General features: G+C 38.0%; 1 protein-coding gene across 2 annotated transcripts in view; it reads left to right on the top strand.

Moving 5' to 3' along the window:
- Window positions 1–23,497, top strand: part of LOC306876704 (oxysterol-binding protein-related protein 6-like) — a gene marked incomplete at its 5' end in the record, with an annotated part of 54,267 nt that overhangs the window by 6,588 nt on the left and 24,182 nt on the right. Inside the window, 14 exons of one of the 2 annotated variants that reach the window (XM_079428058.1) lie at window positions 1,090–1,212; window positions 1,823–1,876; window positions 2,421–2,534; window positions 2,777–2,947; window positions 3,237–3,348; window positions 3,914–4,017; window positions 4,449–4,541; window positions 6,565–6,597; window positions 12,175–12,343; window positions 12,773–12,903; window positions 16,176–16,283; window positions 16,863–17,000; window positions 17,791–17,878; window positions 19,046–19,299. In XM_079428058.1, the coding sequence (XP_079284184.1) occupies window positions 1,090–1,212; window positions 1,823–1,876; window positions 2,421–2,534; window positions 2,777–2,947; window positions 3,237–3,348; window positions 3,914–4,017; window positions 4,449–4,541; window positions 6,565–6,597; window positions 12,175–12,343; window positions 12,773–12,903; window positions 16,176–16,283; window positions 16,863–17,000; window positions 17,791–17,878; window positions 19,046–19,299 (1,692 nt within the window). Of the gene's footprint in view, window positions 1–1,089; window positions 1,213–1,822; window positions 1,877–2,420; window positions 2,535–2,776; window positions 2,948–3,236; window positions 3,349–3,913; window positions 4,018–4,448; window positions 4,542–6,564; window positions 6,598–12,174; window positions 12,344–12,772; window positions 12,904–16,175; window positions 16,284–16,862; window positions 17,001–17,790; window positions 17,879–19,045; window positions 19,300–23,497 lie in introns of those variants that run through there. The other variant, XM_079428057.1, reaches the window with a different exon arrangement.

The raw sequence follows: 23,497 nt of genomic DNA, 5'->3' as shown, positions 1-23,497 counted from the left end.
CACTGGCGCCGTTGTCCTGTGGCTGCCGTCGCATCATCTAAGTACACCAGTGCACACTGATGGTGGTTGAGGAGAGACCCCCCCACATGATTGTAAAGCACTTTGGGTGTACAGCAATACACAATAAAGCGCTATATAAATGCATCATTCATTCATTCATTCATTCAATCATTTTACAGCATAGTAGCATGCAAGCAGACACGTATTAAAATAAAGTCGCTGTAATGTCTTGCTGAAGACTATCTTGGAGCGAGCTACGCTTGTAGCTAATGATTTGATTGTACAATGCAACTTATTGTTCTTAATAGGCAGACTAATATTTGAAACCATGAAAATAAGTGAACAGCTGCCTCTTAGCCAGAATTATTTCCTTAAAGGGATGATTTCAAGCATTTTATTGCATAGCAGCGGTATGCTTTCATGCTTAAAGCAGCATACATATTGTAGCTGTTTTGTTCATCTTCTTATCCAGCTTTGTTGGGGGGTTATTTTAAATGTTATTTGTGCAGCAGCAGTATGTCTTAAATACTCAAAGCACTGTATCGCCGCATGGAGATGGGCATCTTTTCCGCCAAGACTAAATACATTAACATTGTCATAACCAGTACCATGCTAAAATCTTCAGAGAGTTTTCATGATAGAAATATGTTGCCTATAAAGGAATAGTCCAATAACTGTGGAGTTTGTGCAAATCTTTTTCAGAATAAAAGGATAAACCAGAATATACAACTTTTTCTGCAGGTGTTGTGCATGTAAACATTATTAAATGGGCAAGCAGCACTCATGTTATTATCTAAAAGTGTGTAAATCTATTTATAGGAATAGTCCTCTCCCATCTCATGATTTTTGTGTTTTGCTCTGTAGAGCCTCACTGGTCTGATGTCTGTATAATGATGTTTCTAATGAGTTTGGCATTTTTATCAGTTGGTAAAATTAGTCGTAAACAATTTCAAACGAAAAATTTTTTTAATGTGATATTTCCCCCCCCAAAAAACTAATGTAGCTGCTACAACACTTCACTGTGTATATTCATTCATTCATATTCATACTAACACTCTCACTGTTTTCATCTCATTTTTCCCTTTGTAGGAGACAGATAGTTGGGAAATCATCGAGGGGTTAAGGATTGGTCAAACTCATGTCCAGAGGCCAGAGAAACATGAAGGTTTTATGCTGAAGAAGAGGAAATGGCCTCTGAAGGGCTGGCACAAGGTTGGAAATGACTACCACCAGCCGGTTTCCACTGGTCAGGGGTGCGTTTTCCAAAAGCATCGTTAGCCAACTATGGTCGCAAGTTCCATCGTTACCAACATAGTTCAACGATTCGGGTGTTTTCCGAAACCATAGTTTAAACGAACATTCGCAAACAGCATCGCAAACTTACATGGTTGGATACAGCTCTTGACCTGTGGTTAGAAGCGTAGTTTCTTGTTAGTAAGACATATGGGCTTAAATAAATTATGCTCTTGGGCGCAATAAGCAAGCTAACATGCAGTCCAATCTATCTAAATATAAGCGTGTCCTTAATAAGCGCCAGTTTTGAACTAATGTGGTTCAAACGTTTCCACAGCAATGCATTGTACTATGTTGGTTAATCAGCGAATTGCATGGGAAATGCACCCCAGGCTGGATAAACCAGCTGAAAACCAGCTTTGCCAGGCTAGGAGACTATCTTAAACCACTTAAGACTAACAATCTTGATGCTTATTCTGGGTGTTGATAAACAATATTTTACTTATATTTTGTACTTTATTCCTTACAATTTGTATTTGCAGTAAATATTCATTATTAGAAACTGTTTTTTCTCTTGTCTTCTACACAGCGATTTTTCGTTTTAGATAACGGGATCCTGAAGTACTCCAAATCTCCTGTGGATGTGAGTTTCTTTTAAATGGCTTCCTGTCGAGTGCTTGCAGTGCTGCTCTGTGAATAATAATGATGAGTTGTGTAGGTTGGTCAGAGAGAGATGGTGAGCCGTGATTGGCTGTCTGCTCTCACTGTAGCGTGACTCAGATGAGCTAAGACTCAGCAGCAGAAACATCACTAAGCACTGACGCAACAAGGACAGAGTGAATGTGTGTGTGGAAACCTTTTACTTTAAAATGCGCTTTAAAGGGATAGTTCACCCAAAAATGAACATTCTGTCATCATTTGCCCTCAAATTGTTCCAAACCTGTATGAGTTTTATTTATTTTTTCTATTGAGCACAAAGAAGTTATTTTGAAGAATGTTGGTAACCAAACTGGTCCCCTGGACTAGTATTATGTTCCATGCTATGGAAGTCAGTGAGGATCAACTGTTTGTTTCACAACATTCTTCAAAATATCTTCTTGTGTTCTCAACTGAAGAAAAAAAACTCATACAGGTTTGGAACAACTTGAGCAGGACATGAGTATTAAATGAGTGTGTGTTTGTTTCAGATTCAGAAAGGAAAGCTTCATGGCAGTATAGATGTGGGTCTGTCTGTGATGTCCATCAAGAAAAGAGCTCGCCGCATAGATCTGGACACAGAAGAGCACATTTACCATCTGAAGGTCTGTGATTTGCTTGATCTGTATATGCATTCATTGAAATATTGTGGAGAGAAGCAGTGTTTCTTCAGCTTCAGGCACTTTTATGTCTTTGGGGTTTATTTTTATTCCTTTTTATTCTTTTTTTTTAATTTTTTATTCACATTAAATCTGTCTTGGAAACTGTTTTCATGTCTCCATCATTTATTTTTGTTGCTGTGAACTAGCTGTCTCCTAACTCTGTCTCTGTCTCTTTCTCCTTGAAGGTGAAGTCTCCAGATGTTTTTGACATCTGGGTGTGCAAGCTGCGTCACCATCGCTTGTTCCGTCAGAACGAGATTGTTCGCTCTCCTCGTGATGCTACGTTACGGACCTTCCCTCCTTCTGCCAGCGCAGATTCACCCCAGAACACCCCTTCTAGCACACACCAAAACAAGGTCATTCTTGTCTTCTTTAATTATCAATTAAAGTTAACATGAAATCAAATTTTACACTGTTTATTTTTATGCTTTTTTACATTTATTTTCCTCTCTTCATATTGCGCACATTTTATTCACATTCAGTTTTAGCTTTTAGCATGTAACAGCCATTTTTCTTCCTCCAGTTCCCAATAGAAGCATTATGGGTCACAAGTGCAGTTTCATGTTAACTATAGCAACAACATAAATCAAAGTTGAGCTTCATTCAGACAGCTGTGCAAACATGTGTGTGTATGTACCCTTTCAGCAGGGTAAACCCAGTAGTTTGCCCTGGCAGCTGCCGCCATCCTGTAGTAATGGACAGAGTAAAGTGGCAGCCTGGTTACAGGAGTCAGAGGAGATGGACAAGTGTGCAGAAGGTAACACACAATTCAGTAATTAAGATTTTATTTTATTGCTCACAAAACTTGTCAAGAAGATATCAGTGCCATGTGTTACCACAAAGAAACCATATATATATATATATATATATATATATATGTGTGTGTGTGTGTGTGTGTATATAGGCATAATAAAATAGAAAAAAAAAATATTATTATATTATTTTTGGCAATAATTTAGACATCATGGCAGTACTTGTACTTTAAGATGATGTCAATAAATGATCTAGAATCTAGTGTTGTCATCGAAAGAAATGTGAATTGCAAAATAATTAAATCATTCAGATGCAATGTGGAAATGAGAATATTGATTGGAATATATATATTGGAAGTATATTGATGTTATTTTCATGTTTAATTTAAATAATCAGAAACATCTTAACAGCACAATAAATAAGTGTTGGTAATTTCTTTACAACATAATATTGTATTTATTTATTTTTTTTGGGGGGGGGGGGCTTTTTGTACAATTGATCCTCTTTAAAAAACTAAATTTGAGTCTCATACAAATCTGCAGAAGTCAACCTTTGTGTTTGTATTTCAGAACTTGCCTACTGCCAGTCTAGTCTTTTAGAATTGAGTCAACTGCTACAAAGTCTGGAGATCTTACAAAGGACACAGTCAGCTCCAAACTTCACTGACATGCAGGTAAATCCACACACACACACACACACACACACACACACACACACACACACACACACATATATATATATATATATATATATATATATAAACTATGTAATATTTTAATACCCAGCCATTTCATTGGGTTGTAGAAGTAAAAGTAAAAGAGTGTAATGCAGCTCTATGATATATACAGCAGCTTTACATAATTCAGACATCTCTAACCCTAAAACTACTTTCAACCCCTCCAACAACACGACAGCATAATTCTTCCTTCAGTATTGAAGGAATGTCTGATGTCATTCTCATCACCTCTTCTTATGAAATAAAATTTCATCACACATTTACAGCATCTTCTTTTGTCACTGCCAGTGGCTTCAGTGCTTCAGTTTTCTGCTATTAACACTCTCACCCCTTTGCTTTGCATGTGTGTATGTGTCCATGTAATTTAGAGTAACTGTGTAGATTTGACAAAGAAAGAAAAGCGAGTCAGCAGAAGATGGAGGACTAAAAGTGTCAGCAAAGATGCAAAATTGCAACAGCAGGTACATCTTCACAACACCCACAATCAACACTGAGAGGAATTTAGCTATAAATTATTTATTGCACTGTCTGCATCATGTTAGCATCTGATTAACTGAAATTATGCAAATAAGGTAACAGTGCAAACAGTGCTGAATGCAGTTTACATGCTTATTATTCTTGCATGCTGGTTCTGAGTTATAGAGGCCATAGCTGACTACTACAATCTGGCATAATTTACTCAGACTGTACAGCATTGTTCCAACATTGCAATTCAGGCATCTGCATCAGTTTAAAATGTCAAAAGTGTGCCTGCATGCACAAGTGGCTCAGTTGTTTAGTGAATTTGCCACACCGTCTCAATGCACCCGGGACTGCAGCTGAGAGAGTTTAGTGTGTGTCAGTTTCCTTAACCTTCACGCACACACGCATGACCACTTACCCTCTGAACAACCTCATTATTGCAGTCCTTAACCTCAGCCAGAGCATCAGAGGACACCGCCTGCTGCGGTCTAACACTCTGAAGGCCTGACATTTGACTCAGTGGATCCATTATAAACCATTTAAACTGTTTCTGAACCTTTAACAGCATATCGGCCATGGTTTAAAGGACTTTTTCCATTTATAATGGATCGCTACAGACAAAAGAGCGTGAGCGAACGGGACTGGCCATTTCTGTTTTATTTCCTCATAAATGTTTTGTTGTCATTTATTTGGATCATTAATTGAAATAATGAAAATATGAAAAAACACAGCTCAGCACAACTCAGGAAACATACAAAGGTTATATGTAAGATGCAAGACATTTGATACTAAAGTAAATTATGTTGTTTAAAAGAATGTCTACCCTATAGACTTTCATCGTAAGTGCATTACTGTAAAACCAAACTAAACTAGTGAAAAATAAATATACTATCATATAATTTAAATACATTTATTTCATGCTAAGTATACTACAAATACATTTACATATTTATGTACTTAATAAAAATACCCTGTAATTGTACTGTTGGTGTACTAAACTGGTATACTTAAAGTCTGCTAAATTGGAACAACTAATGTGTGCTTAATGTGCTTTAATTGTGTGGAAGTAGTGCTGAAGTCCAACTAAAGATGAACTGAAGTATATTTCTGTCATGACAACTCTCGGAGGGATTGGCATGGTAATGTACATGACATTGTTAATGTATTTGGTCTTGGCGGAATAGATCTGCTACACTGCTGCAGCAGACTTGCTACTGCCAAAACATCCACAACATGCTGCTGTGAGCATGTAAGAAATACTGCTGCTGCAAATATAACATACATGAAATAACCCCCCATAGCATACATGAATCACCTCATACAGATCTAGACAGGTGGAGCTGGGGAAGGAAGAGGGTTTCTGAAGCACGCTGCAAACTGCTACAGCAAGCTGTAGTCATATATTTGACTGTTGAGCAGAGAGCTCATTGGAAACCGATACAGGAGAGAACCAATCAGCTGTGCCATGTGATAATGATGTCATTAGGTCAGATTGAGTTAGACCTATCGGAATGTGCCATCTAGAATTTCATGCCAAAACTCTGTATTTGATCTAGAGATTTTGAACTATTGCATTTAAAGACCGATATTATTCAAAGATCATATAATCCTCATCAATAGTGACATTAAAACACATTTTAGGCTTTATATAAAGAAATGGGCATTGTGCACAAGTAGTCCTCCAATTACAGTTTAATTTTAATTTTTATATCAGTAAATCTCAAGCAATATGTCAGTAAATATGATAATAGATTTGAACTATACTTAGCATGAAATACATGTATTTTAAAGATATTACTTTTTTACTTGGGCAATTTTTGCTTGGTTTTAAACTGAGTGACAAAACTGGACAGATCCACATATGCTGTTGAAAGACCTTGTTGTTTTCATTCCTTAATAAGGTCATCTGTAATAAATTGGGAAGGTTTTCTGTGATGTTGAAAATAATGGGGTGTGTGTGTGTGAGTAACTCTTGAGGTGTGTTTGGTTAAATATATATCTGGCTCTTGTCTTCACCCCCAGGTCCAGTCACTTCCCCAGTCACACAGCGCTAAAGTAAGCAGAACCTTCACTGTGATGTTATCTTGGTGTTACACCATGACATCACCATGCTGTAGTCTCTCAATCCCTTGCATTCAGTGCTGCTTTACATTCTTTCTGCAAAACATTATGTCAGTGTGGCCTTTTTAGAAATAGCTTTAGGCTACTGTTGTAACCCAAGTTCTCTGAGGGAGATGAGAGTGATATGGGGCTATGAAGACTGTCATTGTACACACATCTGTTTTGCAGTCCTTAAATCTCTATACCATTACTCGTTCAGGCTCTTCCTTAGTAAACTGAGGTTACAATAACCAGTAGTTCTCTTATAGTCCACTTGCTTGACATCTCATTGTCGGATATGGCAAACATTTGTAAAGATCTTAAAATAAGGCCACCTGCACATGTCCAACCCCCAAAAAGGTATGCAGTTTTGGAACAACAAGAGGGTGAGTAAATGGTGAAAAAATGCATTTCTCTTTTAATTGAGCGATTCCCTCCCTTCAAGACCCTGCTTTTAGCATCGCATTGGCTTTAATGAGTTCTAGGCTATAACATTTCACCAACATGTAAATGGGAAGCCCAGTCTACTAGGTCTTCTGTTGAGATGACTTTAAACAGGACTCAAGAGGTAGTCATTCCCCCAGTAGAATGAACTCTTAACTCCTTGAGGCCTTTTAATAAATAATGCATCTTGATAGCTTCCCTTAACCAGTGAGACAAGTGTTTTAGATTGCTGTACCTCTTGCTGGATTTGCAAAACAAACAAATTACTGCTCACCGTCCACCAGATATAAACAATACATTTCTTCTCCTCCCCACACCTGAATGGGGTTGGATATAAAGCTGGGATTTGAAATTCCAAACTAGAAAAACCCAGTTTGACGCAGTAGGGACAAATGGCAGATTGGGTGTAACGTGATCTCAGATAAGATGTGAACCTGAGGCATGCAGGATTAATAGAAACACTCTTCAGCTCACTGACATGCATCACTGTGGTGAATGTGGGTAGTAATCTTATATCAGACAGCCTTGATATCCACCCTATTGAAATTCCATGATGGAATCATCTGCTTAGTAGCCAGACAGGAATGGTACACTCTAGATTTACCTTTAAAACCTGAATGTTATGCTGATCCAGCGCCTTTGATCGAGGAATGTCTAATAGAGCATAGAAACAGAATTATCTGCTTTTCTTATAAATGTGGTCTACACCGGGCATAACCGCTTGAAGCTGTCTACACTGAAAGCATCAAAGCAGAAATTCTGAAATTCATTTGGAGTATTCCAGAAATAGAACTGGGCATCAGTTTTCTATCGGTGCCTCATCATGTCTGGCATCAACAAGGTTTACACTTTAAGTCAAGCAACAGCCTAATGGAATTAGCTCAAGGTCTCAGAATTACATCAGTGACATTCGGAAACATGCAGTTTAACTTGGACAGGAAACCTTAAATGGTCATAAAACCCCATTTCAGCACCGTTTAGTTTTCACTAGGGATGCGCCCGATAGGATGGGTCCGATACTGAGCTCCTGTACATGTACTCATTAAAATGCCACGATACCAATTGCCAATACCACACAGCAAGTGATAAGTGCCGTATTCAGACAAAGAAACACCGACAACAGAACAACAGACAGCAGAGAGTAAGGATGTCTACGAAGTATATGTATGCAGTTAATATAATGTTAAACATTCAGTATTAACGCCTGTATAGCTGATGTGCGCGAGCTGATAAGCAAAGCACGCTGAGTGGATTGAGCATGCGGCGGCGCACGTGCGCGACGACCTTGTCGAGTTAATAACCCTTTCTCACAGGCATCACTGGAAAGTTTGTAGTTCGGTCGGATATGTCAAAAACAAGGAAGTAAAACAATGCAAGTTACTTAACCTTTAAAGTGTCATGAAACCCCAGACTACTTTTTCAGAGACTTTAGCAGAGGTGTTTGTGTTGCACATCATAGAAGACCATGTTAGCATCCGTTAATTTTAATTGTTGGAGAAAACTGGTTAATTTTAAGCTTTTTTGTGCTATTTTCATCTTCCGGGTTTTAAATCGACATCGTGTTGATGTCACAATTTGTGACGTGGCAGAGGACTATAGTACATAGATGACGCATCGGTGTCTATTAAATTATTCATGAGACTGCGTGTTCTTATCCTATGAGAAGACACTTCGCTTAATTATTCACAACAGCATGTGTTGATTTGCCATGACAGATGCTTCAGATGACATTGCGTTAACTGAGAGAAACGTTCATGGATCGAAGGAGAGTGTTTGTTTTTGCTTTGTAATAGTTCGGCACAAGCGCGATTCATTCACTTAGTGAGTGTAACAGTTTTTACAGCTCTGTGAGACAACACAACCCGTCAAAAGGCTTTTATAAACGCCGCAGAATAAGGTGCAACAGTATATGTTTTCGATGCAGAGTGCAAATGACTGTGCATTTATTTGTGTTTTAACTCAATAGGAGCGAAATGAAATGGTCTCAAACTGAAGCTGTGTGTGTTGTCTGTCTCCCGTCTTCTCCCTCTGCTCCGCAACACACCAGGCCCACTTTTTTAGAATTTTTTAAAACTGTGGTGAGAACTAACCAGTGCTGAAACAGGGGGTTTCATGGCCCTTTAAAACAAATATTTGGATTCCCTAGTCATAGTGGGGCCAGCGTCACCATTCTCCTCCAGCCCAGTCTGATTCTATTCAGAGCGGGAATATTAGGGCTGACAGGTAGAAATGCATAAGCAGATTGTCAAGATACAGGTGTGCTGGTGTGTCTATGCCTAGCATGTCTGGTACACAGTAAAATGGACAGCAGACACTTATGAGGTGAACATACCTACATATACAGTATCTTTTCCATATCTACACTGCTACGTCAAAGTCTTCATTCCCTCAGGTGTGGGTTTTTAGCAAAAAATCTATGCCTGTGCCTTTGACAGACCTAGAAACATGCATCTCTCTCTGGAAGAGCATTCAACCATTGGAGAATCTCAACAAACAGTGCAAATTCCAACATTGTTGATATGCACACTTCAATGAGAAAGATGCCATGTCCTGTTCACTGTCTGATCTTTAATCACAAATCCCCAGTCACGCATAAATTTGTCTATCATGGTGAACCTTGTGGTTCATCCCGTCATTGAATCACCCTCCCAGAGACTAGTGTTCCTCCAAATGTACAGTGCTCTAGTCATTGAGCTGACACTCATACTTATCTGCATAAATGACTGGAGGGAGTCAACTTCAGAGAAGTCACCCATCTCTTAAAGTCTCTCCCAAAAGTAGTCCTAACAGTACCACTGCTATGGCCAATGCTTAACAGACTCAGACAAAGACGAAAGGACACCAGTGTCCTCAGACTGAACTGGTTCAGGCTATTCTGAAATCTTTTCCTCTTCTGTTACAACATGAATGCTTGATCCTTGAAATGCACCCCCATGAACACGCATTTTGTTGAAGATAACTTTTTTTGTAGGATTATGATCAAACTTAGTGCTTGTAATTATAAATTGACGTAGACGTGTTTTGTGTCAGAAATGAATGAGGATGTGTAAATATGCATCCTTGAGATCTGTAGAGGTAAACCATTTTTTTTTTCCGATGTACAGAATTCAGAGATTCAGAATATTGATACACAAATCCGTGATTTGAATTCTGAGATAACGGTTGAAAGCTTCAGATCCAGAAAAGGGAAAATGCCTCATTCCTTCTTGATAGAGTTGCCACTCTGCCTAGAACAAACTTGGACTAGAGGACATTAGTGGGCCTTGCATCCCAAACAATATTCCCCCCAACAATGACCCTGATTATTGGTCCTCAGACAAGGAGAACCCAGTCGTCTAAAGGAGTGAAGACGTCACTGACCATCAATGCGGGCACGCCCCCCCCCCCCCCCCCCCCCCCCCGTAAGGTGTTTTGCTGGGAATCCTGCATAAAATTGCTGTTCTGCTAAGCACCCTTGTAGAGAGTTTGTGGTAGTGAGAGCAAGCAATTGACAGCAGTGCCTAAGCACACTGGACAGATGGTGAGATCCTGTTTGGAGATTCCTTCTTTATGGAAGTCATGAATGTTTGGCTGGTCAGTGAAATAAAATCTTCCCTCTGTTCAGTGCTTTATCAAGATAGATTGTGGATGGGCAACTCTGGTTCTTGAAGTCCTCTGTCCTGCAGAGTTTAGCTCCAACCCTGATCAAACTCACCTATGTACTGTATAACTTTATAGTGATCCTGAAGACCTTGGTTAGGTTATTCAGGTTTGTTTGATTAGGGGTGAAGCTAAACTCTGTAGGACAGTGGAACTCGAGGGCCCAGAGTTGCCCGCCTTTGTCTATGAGGTACACAGAACTTTGTAAACCTTGTTTGTTAAAGCCATAGAAAAAACTGTACATTTTCTCTTTTTGGATGGTTGAACAAAGTGTGCTGAGGATGTGTGTAGATGCCACAAGTGGGAAAAATGTTAAAGGAATAGTTACCAAAAATGAAATTTCTGTCATTAATTACTCGCCCTCATGTTGTTCCAAATCTGTAAGACCTTCGTTCATCTTCGGAACACAAATAAATATATTGTTTTATTAAATCTGAGAGTTGTATTGCTGTCTATGCATGGTCAGAAAGCTCTCAGATTAACGAAGGTTTTACAGATTTGGAACAACATGAGGGTGAGTAATTAATGACAGAATTTTTATTTTTTGGGTAAACAAACCATTTAAATTAAATGTTGAGCCAGTGTAGGTTGTCATGTACAGAAGGGGAAGGGCTTCCCCTGTGCAGAGGCTCCCAAACCTGGTCCTGGAGTACCCCCAGTGGGACTTATTTTTGATGACTTCCTAATGCACCGATGAGTTGATTCAGGTGTGCTTGATTAGGTAACTATAGACAATACCATAAAAAAATCCATACAGCGTTTTGGGTACTCCAGGACCAGGGTTGGAAACTGATGCCCTAGTGCACTGACCAATGGCCTAAAGGCGTGGTAGTGTAAGGCTTCATGAATAGCTACACAGTTGCATGTACGGTACCATAATGAGATGTTGAGTGAGTTGACCAAATGAGAGCAAACTCTGATCTTATCTGCATCCTTAAATTCAAAGCATACAGTTGGTGCAGTAAAAAAGGGTTTGAACAATGTTTTAAAATAAACTGGATGTCAGCAGCTCTGAATGATAGGGTTTTGTTCTGACTCAAACCAACTCTACTTACAACTAAGCGCTGTAAACACAGCCTGTGTTGACTTTGTATGACTGTGTGATTGTTGTTTTGATTATTTGAGCTCATGATAACACATTAATGCATGCTGGTGGTTCACATGTCATCATGTGCTAATGTACGAAGTAACTTAATTTCACTGTTGACCTGTGATCTTAACTTTACACTGCTTTGCCTGATGTGTGTTTTTGTGTCTGTGAACTCTTTACTGAAATCTAACTAAACTATACTCATCCAATCCAGACTTCAGATGTCCCCAGTTGGGTTTTTTCCTCAGTCGATGGAATCACTTAACTCTCAGAAGTGTTCAGAGGCCCACGTTGCTGGTTATCCCTGCACTGTGTCTGGGATCACTACTATCTCATTGGGATTTGTGTGTGTGTTTCAGGTTCCCCTGAGTGCAAGTATGTCTCAAGTGCGTCTCCACTCCTCTAATCCTAACCTATGTGTGGAGTTGGCTGATTTTCAAACCCCGGTCACACGTCTGACTGACAGTATCGACAGCGCCAGTGACTACATCAAACTGCAGGAAGATTTCTGCATAATTGCGCAAAAAGGTGAACAAAGCATTCATGCCATTGTCACTGGATCTACTTTGCCATGGCAAGAGAAATGTTGTGTTTTTAATTTGTAATTTTGTGTGAATGGCTTAAAAAGACTCATAAACTCTGAAGTTACTAATTTTGAAAAAGTGAAAAGAAAAAACTAATGGGGGGGGGGGGGCTTCTGAGTCTGTGAGCTCATTGTTACTGTTACAGTGTTACAAGTTTGTAAGACTAAAATTAGTGAATTAGGCAGGATGCATTTGTTTTTTATTATTGAAGGTTGACTGGATATGTTGGAAACACCGCTTCAGGCAGTCAGTTACACACTGAAAAACAAAAGGTGCACAGCTGTTGTTGAATGATAGTGGGCGACAGGTCCAGGTCACACCCAGAGACACAGCCTGTACTCAGCATGAACCTGTGTGTGTGTGTCTGTTGCAGTGCACTCTCTTCTGAAGTCTGCCTTCAACACTGTGGCCATAGAGAAGGAGAAGATTAAACAGGTGTTGTTGGAAAAGGAGCAGACCGGCCAATCAAATCAGATTATAACCCTCCACCGCTCCCTATCACAGGTCAGCTCCGCCCACCACATGCTGTTACTGTTATAATCAACAAAAATAGAGTTCACCTTTTATTTGTGTGGATTTACACAATATGCATATGACTTCAATATTTGCTGTATGTTTTTTTTTAAACAATCTGTTTATTGAGATGTAACTCAATAATAACAATGCAATACAACAATATTGTAGTTACATCTTTTCATATGAAAAAACAGTAAAAAAATAAATAAATAAAAAGGCACATAAGTAACACAATAGTAATAGTAACACAAGTTATTCCAGATAGTAATACAATAGGAAGGAGAAGTTGAAAATACAAAACATGCATAGAAGGCATACACCAAATCATTATTCAACAATGGTTTATTTAAATAAATCTATGAAAAGGGGGGATAGGGAGATAGGTCAAGTGTCAAATTATCTTGTCTTCTCCTGTCTCATTCAGTACATTGCCAAAATCCGAATTTGATATAATTTCTCAAGAAGAAATCCAAATTTTCTCAAAGAAGAAAGTTTACCTTTCATCTTTTCCATTGCTAAACAGTGCTGTGTGTTTTTCATAAGACTTGACATCATGACATTTAAAAGAGACTTTTACACTACTGTTTAAAAGTTTGGGGTCAGTAAGATTTTTTAAAGAAAATTAATAGTTTTATTCAGTAAGGATGCATTAAATTGAAAAAGTGAAAGATATTTTTATTTCAAATAAATGCTCTCCTTTTGAATGCTCTATTCATCAAAGAGTCCTGGAAAAGATCAGTTTCCACAAAAATATTAAGCAGCGCAATTGAAAGTTTTTGCATCACAAAAATAAATGACATGTTAAAATAACCCCCACTTCCATTAAACATATTTTATTAGACTTTTCCAGTATGTAACTCTTGTATTATTCCAACTCAGTTTTTGCCATGAAGATAGCCTTAGATGCTGACATGGCAATCAAAATAAATAGCTACTACATTTTAAAATAGATTTAAATAGAAAGCGGTTAGTTTAAATTGTAATTTTACTACAAAATTACTGTATATACTGTATTTTGATCAAATAAATGCTGCCTTGGTGAGCAGAAAATAATTTTTAATAAAACATAAAAAAATCTGACCAACCCCAAAACTTTGAACAAAAATGTACATTTAGAATCAGATTCACAGTTCCATCATCTAGCCTAAGAACAATAAATTGATAATAAAATATTTATTCAGGTCATTCCATGGAATCTGTGCCTTCTGCGTCCCTAAGAGCTAATCAAACATAGATTTAATATAGCAACGAATAAATTTGCAATTTAAAAACATAACAATACTATGTATTATTTACATCAAAAATGTCAATTAAATATTATTTTAAATAATTTAAATATCATTTATGCTGATAAGGGTAAGGATTTTGGCCTGTCCCTCATTAAGATTTTTCTTTTTCAGCAGGACTTTTAATTTGCAAAATGAAGGCAAAATTATAAATAAATAAAAAATCACATTTGCACATTGTTTTAAATATAGTCTCTGTTTTTGGCACAAGTATGCATTTTTTCTATAAAAATCATTAAATCATTTTATTGGTGTCCCCTGATTTCATGTCAGCCCTGTTACCCTCATCAAAAGACCCTTATAACATAATGTACATTCAAGTGGCGTCACTTCTAGGAGGTTACATCATCTCTCACTCAGTATTCCTACACTTAAAACACAAGCATGTTTCTCTCTCACTCCTATAATGTTCTATTTTTGATGATTTATGAGGCTTGACTGAGGGAGGCCATCATGCAGTGTCAATACTGTTTCCATTTTTAAAATGTAAATTTAAACAATTATTTATTACATTCAATGTAATCAATATCAATAATTAAACTCCTTTCAAAGTGTACAACATGTGCTTTTGTGAACTTGACTATTAGATAGAAATTAGCAAATTAGTTTGAAATTAGTGTGAAATCGTCAAACCTGTTACTGTCATCCCTGTTACTTTTCAGGGTAACAGGTTTTGACATTTGGGTAACTGGAATGACATAGATTAGGTGTCACCCTGTTTTAAAAGATTGTCTGTGTAAAATGCAAATATGTTTAACGCTCACCATGGGTATAATATTGAGCTAATGCCTATATCATTCAGTGACATATGAGCATGAGTAACATTTTAGTTAGTATTATTGGTATTGTTACTATTACTGTTGTTGTTAAGGACCAAGATAGGGCGATCAGTCTCAATAAAACTTTTTTCTCAAGAATTTTTTTTTTTTCCATAACTCATCGTCAATAATGCATCCATGTCATTTCATTTACAAACAAGAGCAGCAAGGTGACTGCAGACGTCAAGGTGAAGACCAGTCTTGCAATGTTCAAGAAAGTCAAGATCTTGGTCTGGTTTCAGATGATGACAGAAACACAAAGATCTGATAATCTTTCTTGCCTAATAATTTAACCAGATCAGTATATTTGAAGTTCTGTGAGGGACACAAACAGATGGACGCATTATGTAATTACAATACCCTTAAAACATTAGATCTGTAATGTAATGTGGACTGACTGTTTACTGTTGTCATACAACTATGCCAAGTAAGTGCAAAACAATATAATGCCATTTTTAATTGTAAAAGAAAATGTGCTGAAGAATGTGTGTGTCCTGTCATCCCTGTTACTCTGGTCAGTAATTAACTATGACGTCAATCCTGTTACTGTCATTTCATAAAAATTGTAAAAAATCATATTTGATACAGCCTTCCAGGTTTTCCCATTGTAATTGATCTATATTTTATTTTGGACAAAGCCCTTTTTTTAATATCTCTCTTGTAAAAAAAAAATATTTTCTTAATTGACATGTGGTCACTCTCCAAAATTAGGATGTTCTTGGTCATCTCAATGACAAATATAAAAATATTTAAAAAAAAAAATCAAAATTTAAAACAATCCCAGTGAAAAAGGGAGTACAATGCTGCTCATATATGTGAAAACTATCACGTAGTTCTAATTAAACTGTAGTATCTAGTAATGCTTTTGTCGGTAACAGGGTTGAACGTGAGGTAGAACAATAGTCATAAAATAATAAATCACATGGCCTGAGATGGCTCAATGCAATTTCTTGTCATTTTAAGGTGTCTTCATTTCATGGATATTTAAAAAAATGCTGATTAAACTTATTTTATTTTTAAATATTTTTTTAAGTGGAAAAGGCACCGATTTCATGGAACGACCCTTCATTGATTCATTGAATGTCTCTAGATCCTGATTTTTTTGACCCTTCATACACTCATCTGCTCACTTGTTCTGGATGATTGTGTTGTCTAGGCCTTGTCCCAGAATTCTGAGCTCAAGACCCGTCTGAACCGGATCCACTCTGAGTCGGTTCTGTCTGACCAGGTCGTCAGTGTGAACATCATCAGCAGTCCTGACGAGGTCTGTGTCTGTGTTCTTAACAATGAAATGTGTTGGATGTGGATGAAACTTGGGCTTTGAAATTATTTGGCCAATAGGCTGGTCAGGTTATGTTTATCTAATTGTCCCTTTTTATGGCTGAGAAGAGCATAAAACCACCTGGAGCTACACCCACTAATCACCCATTTTCTTGATCATAAAGACAGTCACTGTTTAAGCTTGAAATCTCTTACGTTTGCTCTTGTTTGGTTCTTTAAAGGATGAATCAGATAGAAAGTGACACTCAGTACTCTGGCCTCATACACTTTGGCTGCAATACAACCAAACAGAGCAATCATTAGACATAATGAGTCCCACGAGATGGCTGCTCGTACTGATCAACCATGTGTTTAACTATTGGCAACAGACATTGTGTTTCAAGGCTTTCACTTTCTACAAGATTTAAATCCTTCAGGCTTTTGTGCTCCTCACATCAGGTTGTATATCTTTGTGTAATGGCCTTGAGTATAAGTGGCTGCCTGTGATAAATTTTAGCTCTACAAACACAAATCTTCAACTGACACACTGAAGTAACTCTGTGTATGTTTGTGTGTTTTGTAGGCTGGCAATCCGCTCCACGTGGGCATCCCTCTCTCCCAGCAGGTGTCCAATGAGAGCAGACTCTCCATGTCAGAGTCGGTGTCTGAGTTCTTCGATGCTCAAGAGGTGCTTCTGTCCGCCAGTTCATCAGAGAACGAGGTGAAAAGTCTGTGTGTGTGTTAACGTTAAAGTTATATATACTGAAAAATAACAATGTATTTTTTTTTTTTACTGAAAATACAGTAAAAATAGTACAATTGTGAAATATTACGATTTAAAACAGCTGTTTTCTATTGTTACAACTTTAAAATATAATTTATTCCTGTGATCAAAGCTGAATTATTACTCCAGTCTTCAGTGTCACATGATCCTTCAGAAATAATTCTAATATACTGATTTGCTGCTCAAGAAACATCTCTTATTATCAATGTTGAAAACAGTTGTGCTACTTATTTTTTTTTTTTGTGGAAACCATCACACCACGTTTTTTTTAGGGATTCTTTGATCATTAGATAGAGCAAAAGAATGTAATTTACTTAAAATATAATTTTTTCTACAATAGAAATTCTACAGTTCAGTTAATGATTGAAACCAGCATTTCTCAATGACATCAGAGCGACTCAAATATGAGTTTCGGTACATAAATCCCATATTTCCACAAGTGACTTGTAGTAATAATAATAATAAAAATTATTATTATTATAAAGAATGACTAGATGTGTCCATATTCAAGCTCAAGTGAATCATTGCAATTACCAGTTAGGATTTATCAGCTGTCAGTGTCATCTGTGTAAACATGATCTGTTTAAGTGTGTTTATTTGTATACTTGCACACTGCACTGCAGTAGGTCATTACACACACACACACACACACACACACACATTTTACACTTAGTCAGCACTGCGCAAAATGAAAGACAGTGAGTAACATCATCTCTCTCTCTTTCAGGCCTCTGATGATGAGTCTTACGTCAGCGATGTGAGCGATAACATTTCAGAGGACAACGCCAGCGTCACAGATAACGTTTCCAGACAGAGTAAGATCGCTCTCCCTCCTCTTCGTTTTGTTCCGCTCATTAGAGCAGGATGCCATCCTGATGGGACGCATGACCTTTGCGTCTCACACACACACACACACACACACACACACACAAATGCTCTCTCCCTCCAATAGATCCAAACACACACACACATCCACACACACACACACACACACACACACACACATGCTCTCTCCCTCCAATAGATCCAAACACACACACACACGCACACATCCACACACATGAACTGAAAGACAAATCCTCTCACAAATGCATACAGTATATAATATATTATCTACAGAGTGTAATGTAAATCAAGTAAAATTATGACTGTTGTAATGTGTATATCAAAATATAAAATGCAAAGGGATTAATATCACAGGATCTGTCAAGAGCATGTTGGGGGTCATATTTCACCCCAAAACCAAAAGAGAAGTCAAGATGAATGTAAATTTTTTAAAAATGTAAAGATTGTTTTAGGACATTTTTGTATTAAGTGTTTTGTTTTTGTTTACATATTGCATTTTGATTTTATTTTCAGGAAAATTTATCAAATTTATATATTTATATATCACATTACAATAGTTACATTTTATTTAATTTATGTAATACAGTATACTGTGTTATGAAAATAGTGCCGTCATTTCTTATTACAAAATTTAAGTTGTTTTTTTTCCTTTGATGTTGGGAAGATGTGCGACTTAGTTTTGAATTAATGAAAGTATCACTATCATTATATTGCAGACATTATCGCTGTAGAATTGTTGAGACGCTAATATAGTTTGTATTCATATTTTGAAGTTTTATTTTTATATTTTCCATTTTTAGTTTAGTTTTAGTAGTTTTGTTTTGTGTTTTCATTTTAATGTATATGTAGGTTGTTTTTTTAATACATTTTTATGTCAGTTTTAGTTATTTTTAGTACATGAAGTTTTCAGAGTAAATTAAAATGAGAGATATTGCCTTGGCAAGCTGCTGAAATAAAATAAGGTTGTTTTAATATTTTATTTCAGTTAATGTTTATCTTATTTCAAGTAATGAAAATGTTTTTATGGTTTTAGTTTTTTTTTTTTTCTTCAGTTAACTATAAAAACCCTGATTGTTGATACTCAATATATCCTCCAACCCTGGTTTTCAATGAGTAACCTTGTGTTTCTCCCTCAGTGCCTAATGGTGATCTGGCCAGTGGTGCGTTTCGTAACGGTAGACGTACGTGTCTCCCTGCACCCGCCCCTGACACTTCCAACATTAACCTGTGGAACATCCTAAAGAACAACATCGGGAAAGACCTGTCTAAAGTGTCCATGCCAGTGGAGCTGAATGAACCCCTGAACACACTGCAGCACATGAGTGAGGAGCTGGAGTACACAGAGCTGCTGGATAAAGCAGCTCAAACCGAAGACCCCTATGAACGCATGGTATGCTCCAGCTCTTAAAGGGACAGTTCACCCTAAAATACAAATTCTGTCATCAGTAGCTCACTTTCATGACGTTCCAAACACAAATAAGCCTGCAAAATTTACGTACTTCCATTAAAAAAACAATTCCACCAAATACATAAAGACATCTTAATCCATATGAGCCAAGCGGTTTAATCCTTGTCTTTTGAAGAGACACAATCACTTATATGATGAACAGATTTAAAGGGGTCATATGATGCGTTTTCAAGTTTTCCTTTCTCTTTGGAGTGTTACAAGCTGTTTGTGCATAGATAAGATCCCTGAAGTTGCAAAGACTAAAGTCTCAAAACCAAAGAGATATTCTTTATAAAAGTTAAGACTCGCCACGCCCCCCTAAAACGGCTCATTTAAACACGCCCCCATATGTCTACATCACGGTGTGGGGAGATTTGCAAAACACCGCCCAAATTTATACGCAACGAAAGAAGGCGGAACTATTATTCTTGCTGTAGTATTGTTGCTGCCGCTGGCGCCATGTCCTGGAGACGCTGTGTTTCGTTGTGAAAGTACTTTGTTTGGGCTAAAGAAAGAGGACACAACTAGAAATCAGTGGTTAAGTTGTATTTACAACACTGTTCCAGAACAGTTCAACCCAAATATTAGAGTGTGTGCAGCGCATTTTATAGAGGACTATTTCCTGAACCTGGAAGAGTAACGTTAGCCTACAATGCTGGCTTGCACAAAGGCTGTTTCTATAAAGGATGGACAATTCCAACTTTGCAAGGACAGTCTGGCGCTTGTGACTCACAGCCTGTAAGTACGTTTCTGCTACTGAGCATTCAAATGCGAGTTTTGAGCAGTGTAGAGTAGTGCTTGTTGTTTGTCGTTTCTCTGATCACATCTGCTTGATGCGCAAGAGTGAACCTCATCCATATGGATTACTTTTACAATGTCTTTACGAACGTTTTATGCTTAAGCATCAAAGTTTTAGTTACATGGACTTTCAAATGTAAGGACTGGAATCTCTCAGGCTTCATTAAAAATCTTCTTCATTTTGAGTTTTGAAGTTGAACAAAAGTGGGTGGAATGATATAAAGTTGATTAAATGAAGACAGAATTTCCATTATTAGGTGAGCTGTCCCTTTCAGAGAGTTAATGGATCTGAATTTTCAAAAGACATACACCTAACAAGCTGTCACGGTGCACACAGCAGGGAGGAACAAGGAACACGCATACGAGGATGTAAACTCAAATAATACTTTACTTAAAGACATCAAGGTCAGGGCAGGACAAGGCAAGGCAGACACAGACATCAAACACCGGGAAGTAATGAGTAGACCAGACAAAATGGCACTACACAGACAGGACTATAAATACACAGGTAAATTAACGAACACGGCTGGACCAGAATAAACTACTAATGACATGACAAGGACAGGAAACAAACCAAATATGGGCACAAGAGGCAGGAACACATGACACACACACAACAGTTCCCTTACATTACTCCCCCCTCCCGAAAGGCTCGTCCCGAGCCTTAACAGTTCCATCGGGGAGGGGGGGGTGGGCGCTCTGGAGGCCTCTCAGGACAGACACGGACCGGAACACAGGACAGGGACCTCCAGAGCGGAACAGACAGACGGAGAGCTGGACGAGACCAGCGGAGACACAGGAGAGCTGGACGAGACCAGCGGAGACCCAGGAGAGCTGGACGAGACCAGCGGAGACCCAGGAGGCCATGGTGGAGCCAGGGGCTCAGGAGACCATGGCGGTGCAGGGAGCACAGAAGGCCAAGGCAGAATGTCTACACAGCCTTGGCCTCGGACCCCTCTCGGCCCGGCCCCTACAGCCGGAACCCTACTACCCCCCCAAAAAAAAATTCCCTGGGGACGTTGGGGGTATCAGGAGCCCTCCGGGGCTAGACACAAGTTAAAAAGACATCGGTCACTGGTCAATACAGCGGCAGCCGGCTGCCACTACAACAACGGTGCCAGCCGGCCGGCTGACCATCCCAACGGCAGGGGAGGATCTCCCGCGAACGGCGGGCATTGAGTCAGCAGCGATCCGGCGGGCATTGAGTCAGCGGCGATCCGGCAGGCTTGACTCCCGCAAACGGCGGGTAAAACACAAAACACAGGAACAAAAAAAACACTAGAAAAACTGGACAAAACAAAACGCGGTGAAGGGACGACGCTTACTGTACTGTCTGGTCTTCTGTCACGGTGCACACAGCAGGGAGGAACAAGGAACACGCATACGAGGATGTAAACTCAAATAATACTTTAATTAAAGACATCAAGGTCAGGGCAGGACAAGGCAAGGCAGACACAGACATCAAACACCGGGAAGTAACGAGTAGACCAGACAAAATGGCACTACACAGACAGGACTATAAATACACAGGTAAATTAACGAACACGGCTGGACCAGAATAAACTACTAATGACATGACAAGGACAGGAAACAAACCAAATATGGGCACAAGAGGCAGGAACACATGACACACACACAACAGTTCCCTTACACAAGCATTTGTAACAGTTTTTTTTATTGGCATCAATGTTTCCATGCAGAATCTTTATCATCTATGGAATCTTTCCATTCCACAAAACACACTAAGGTTCTTTCAAGAACTGATCACTGAAAGGTTTCTTTGGTTCATCTATGGCATCACTGCAAAAATACCCTTTTGAGACCTTTATTTTTAAGATTGTAGGTATAGTTGCTTAACATTATGGTTAACAAGCTTAACCATAATGTTCCACCAAATCAAAATCAAGTTCAACGGTCAGTAGTCTATCAACCATCAAGACCAGACTTTTGTTTGGAAACAACCTAAATAACCAGCGTAGACTAGCAAAGTAAAACCAGATACATATAGTTCTATCTTTATTTTCCAGCAGGGAAATGTAGTCCAGAGTGTCCAAGGACAGACTTGTGCTCACACAGAAACATGCCCACACACGAATGTTCACACACTCACCTTCATACGTAGCGATATAACAGGAGCTGTTAGGTGGCTGGTGGAAGGGTGAACAGGGCCTGAGGCAGGAACACATGTCCCTTGTGGACAGGCAGGTGGGCATTTACCTCTGGCCTCATTAAATCCCTTTATTGTAGCCTAGTTTTAGTGTCCACACACAGTGATGCACACTCTGTCACATGCAGTCGATCGTTCTCCACACTGCAGCGCTACTAATACCGTAGTAATGATGCTGCAGTGTAGGTGGCTGACTGCTAGACTGCTTTAGACTTAGTGCTGCACATTTACGGTTGCAGACTTTGAATAATTCTCAGGAAAATGTTTTCCACAAAAACAAAGAGAACAAAGGTTCTCTCCACAAAACAAACAAAAAATAGAAATAAGAAATTATATTTTATATAAAGATGCTGAATGAGCTTAAGTGCCTTTTGACAGTTTTTTACAATAGTTTTTTCTATTTTGCAAATAATTTTAATTTTTCTTCAGTGATTTTAAATTTTAAAGTTTAAATAAAGATTTGTTATTATTATTAATAATAATACTTATCTGTCATGAAAATATGAATAGATTATTAAATATTATTATTATCATTAATGATTACAGTAATGAGATTTCTTCAGGGTAATATGATTTATCCATTTCCAGAAAAAGTACTTCTATAAAAAGTTTTCTATAAAATCTAATGTTTTTATCAGCTCTAACAGCAAATACTGTCATGATGTATAACTATTTTGCAATTTTTTATAATATTTAATATTATTAATCATTCTTAGCTGTCATGAAAATAATGTCACAAAGCACTAAAAAATGAAGTATTATTATTATAAATGTTTACAGTAATGATATTTTTACGGAGTGATGTGATTTATTTTCCAGGAAAAAAACAACTATTTTTTATAATAATGTTTTTAATCAGCATAAACAGCAAATATTACAATTACACATACTGTAACTACTTTGCCATTTAAATAAGATGTTTTAATAATCATGATCATCATAAAACTATTATTATTAATATGAAAATAGTGTCACAATGCACACACAAAAAATATTTCGATTAGGCCTGAAACCTTGCAGAGTGTGTTTGTGTGGATGTAATGCTCTCTTAACACACATTTATCCCATTATCTTGTTTCAATGAGCACTGCTCTTTCTGTATAAAGAGCACACAGTCTATCTGGACTCCATGTTTTCAGTAGTAATGAGTGTATTGACAGGTTGGTTTGTTTGTGT

The sequence above is a fragment of the Barbus barbus genome, assembly GCF_936440315.1.
Source record: "Barbus barbus genome assembly, chromosome: 11".
Lineage (NCBI taxonomy): Eukaryota > Metazoa > Chordata > Actinopteri > Cypriniformes > Cyprinidae > Barbus > Barbus barbus.
Note: the sequence above shows the minus strand (reverse complement) of the source record. Positions and strands in the feature narration are given on the sequence as shown.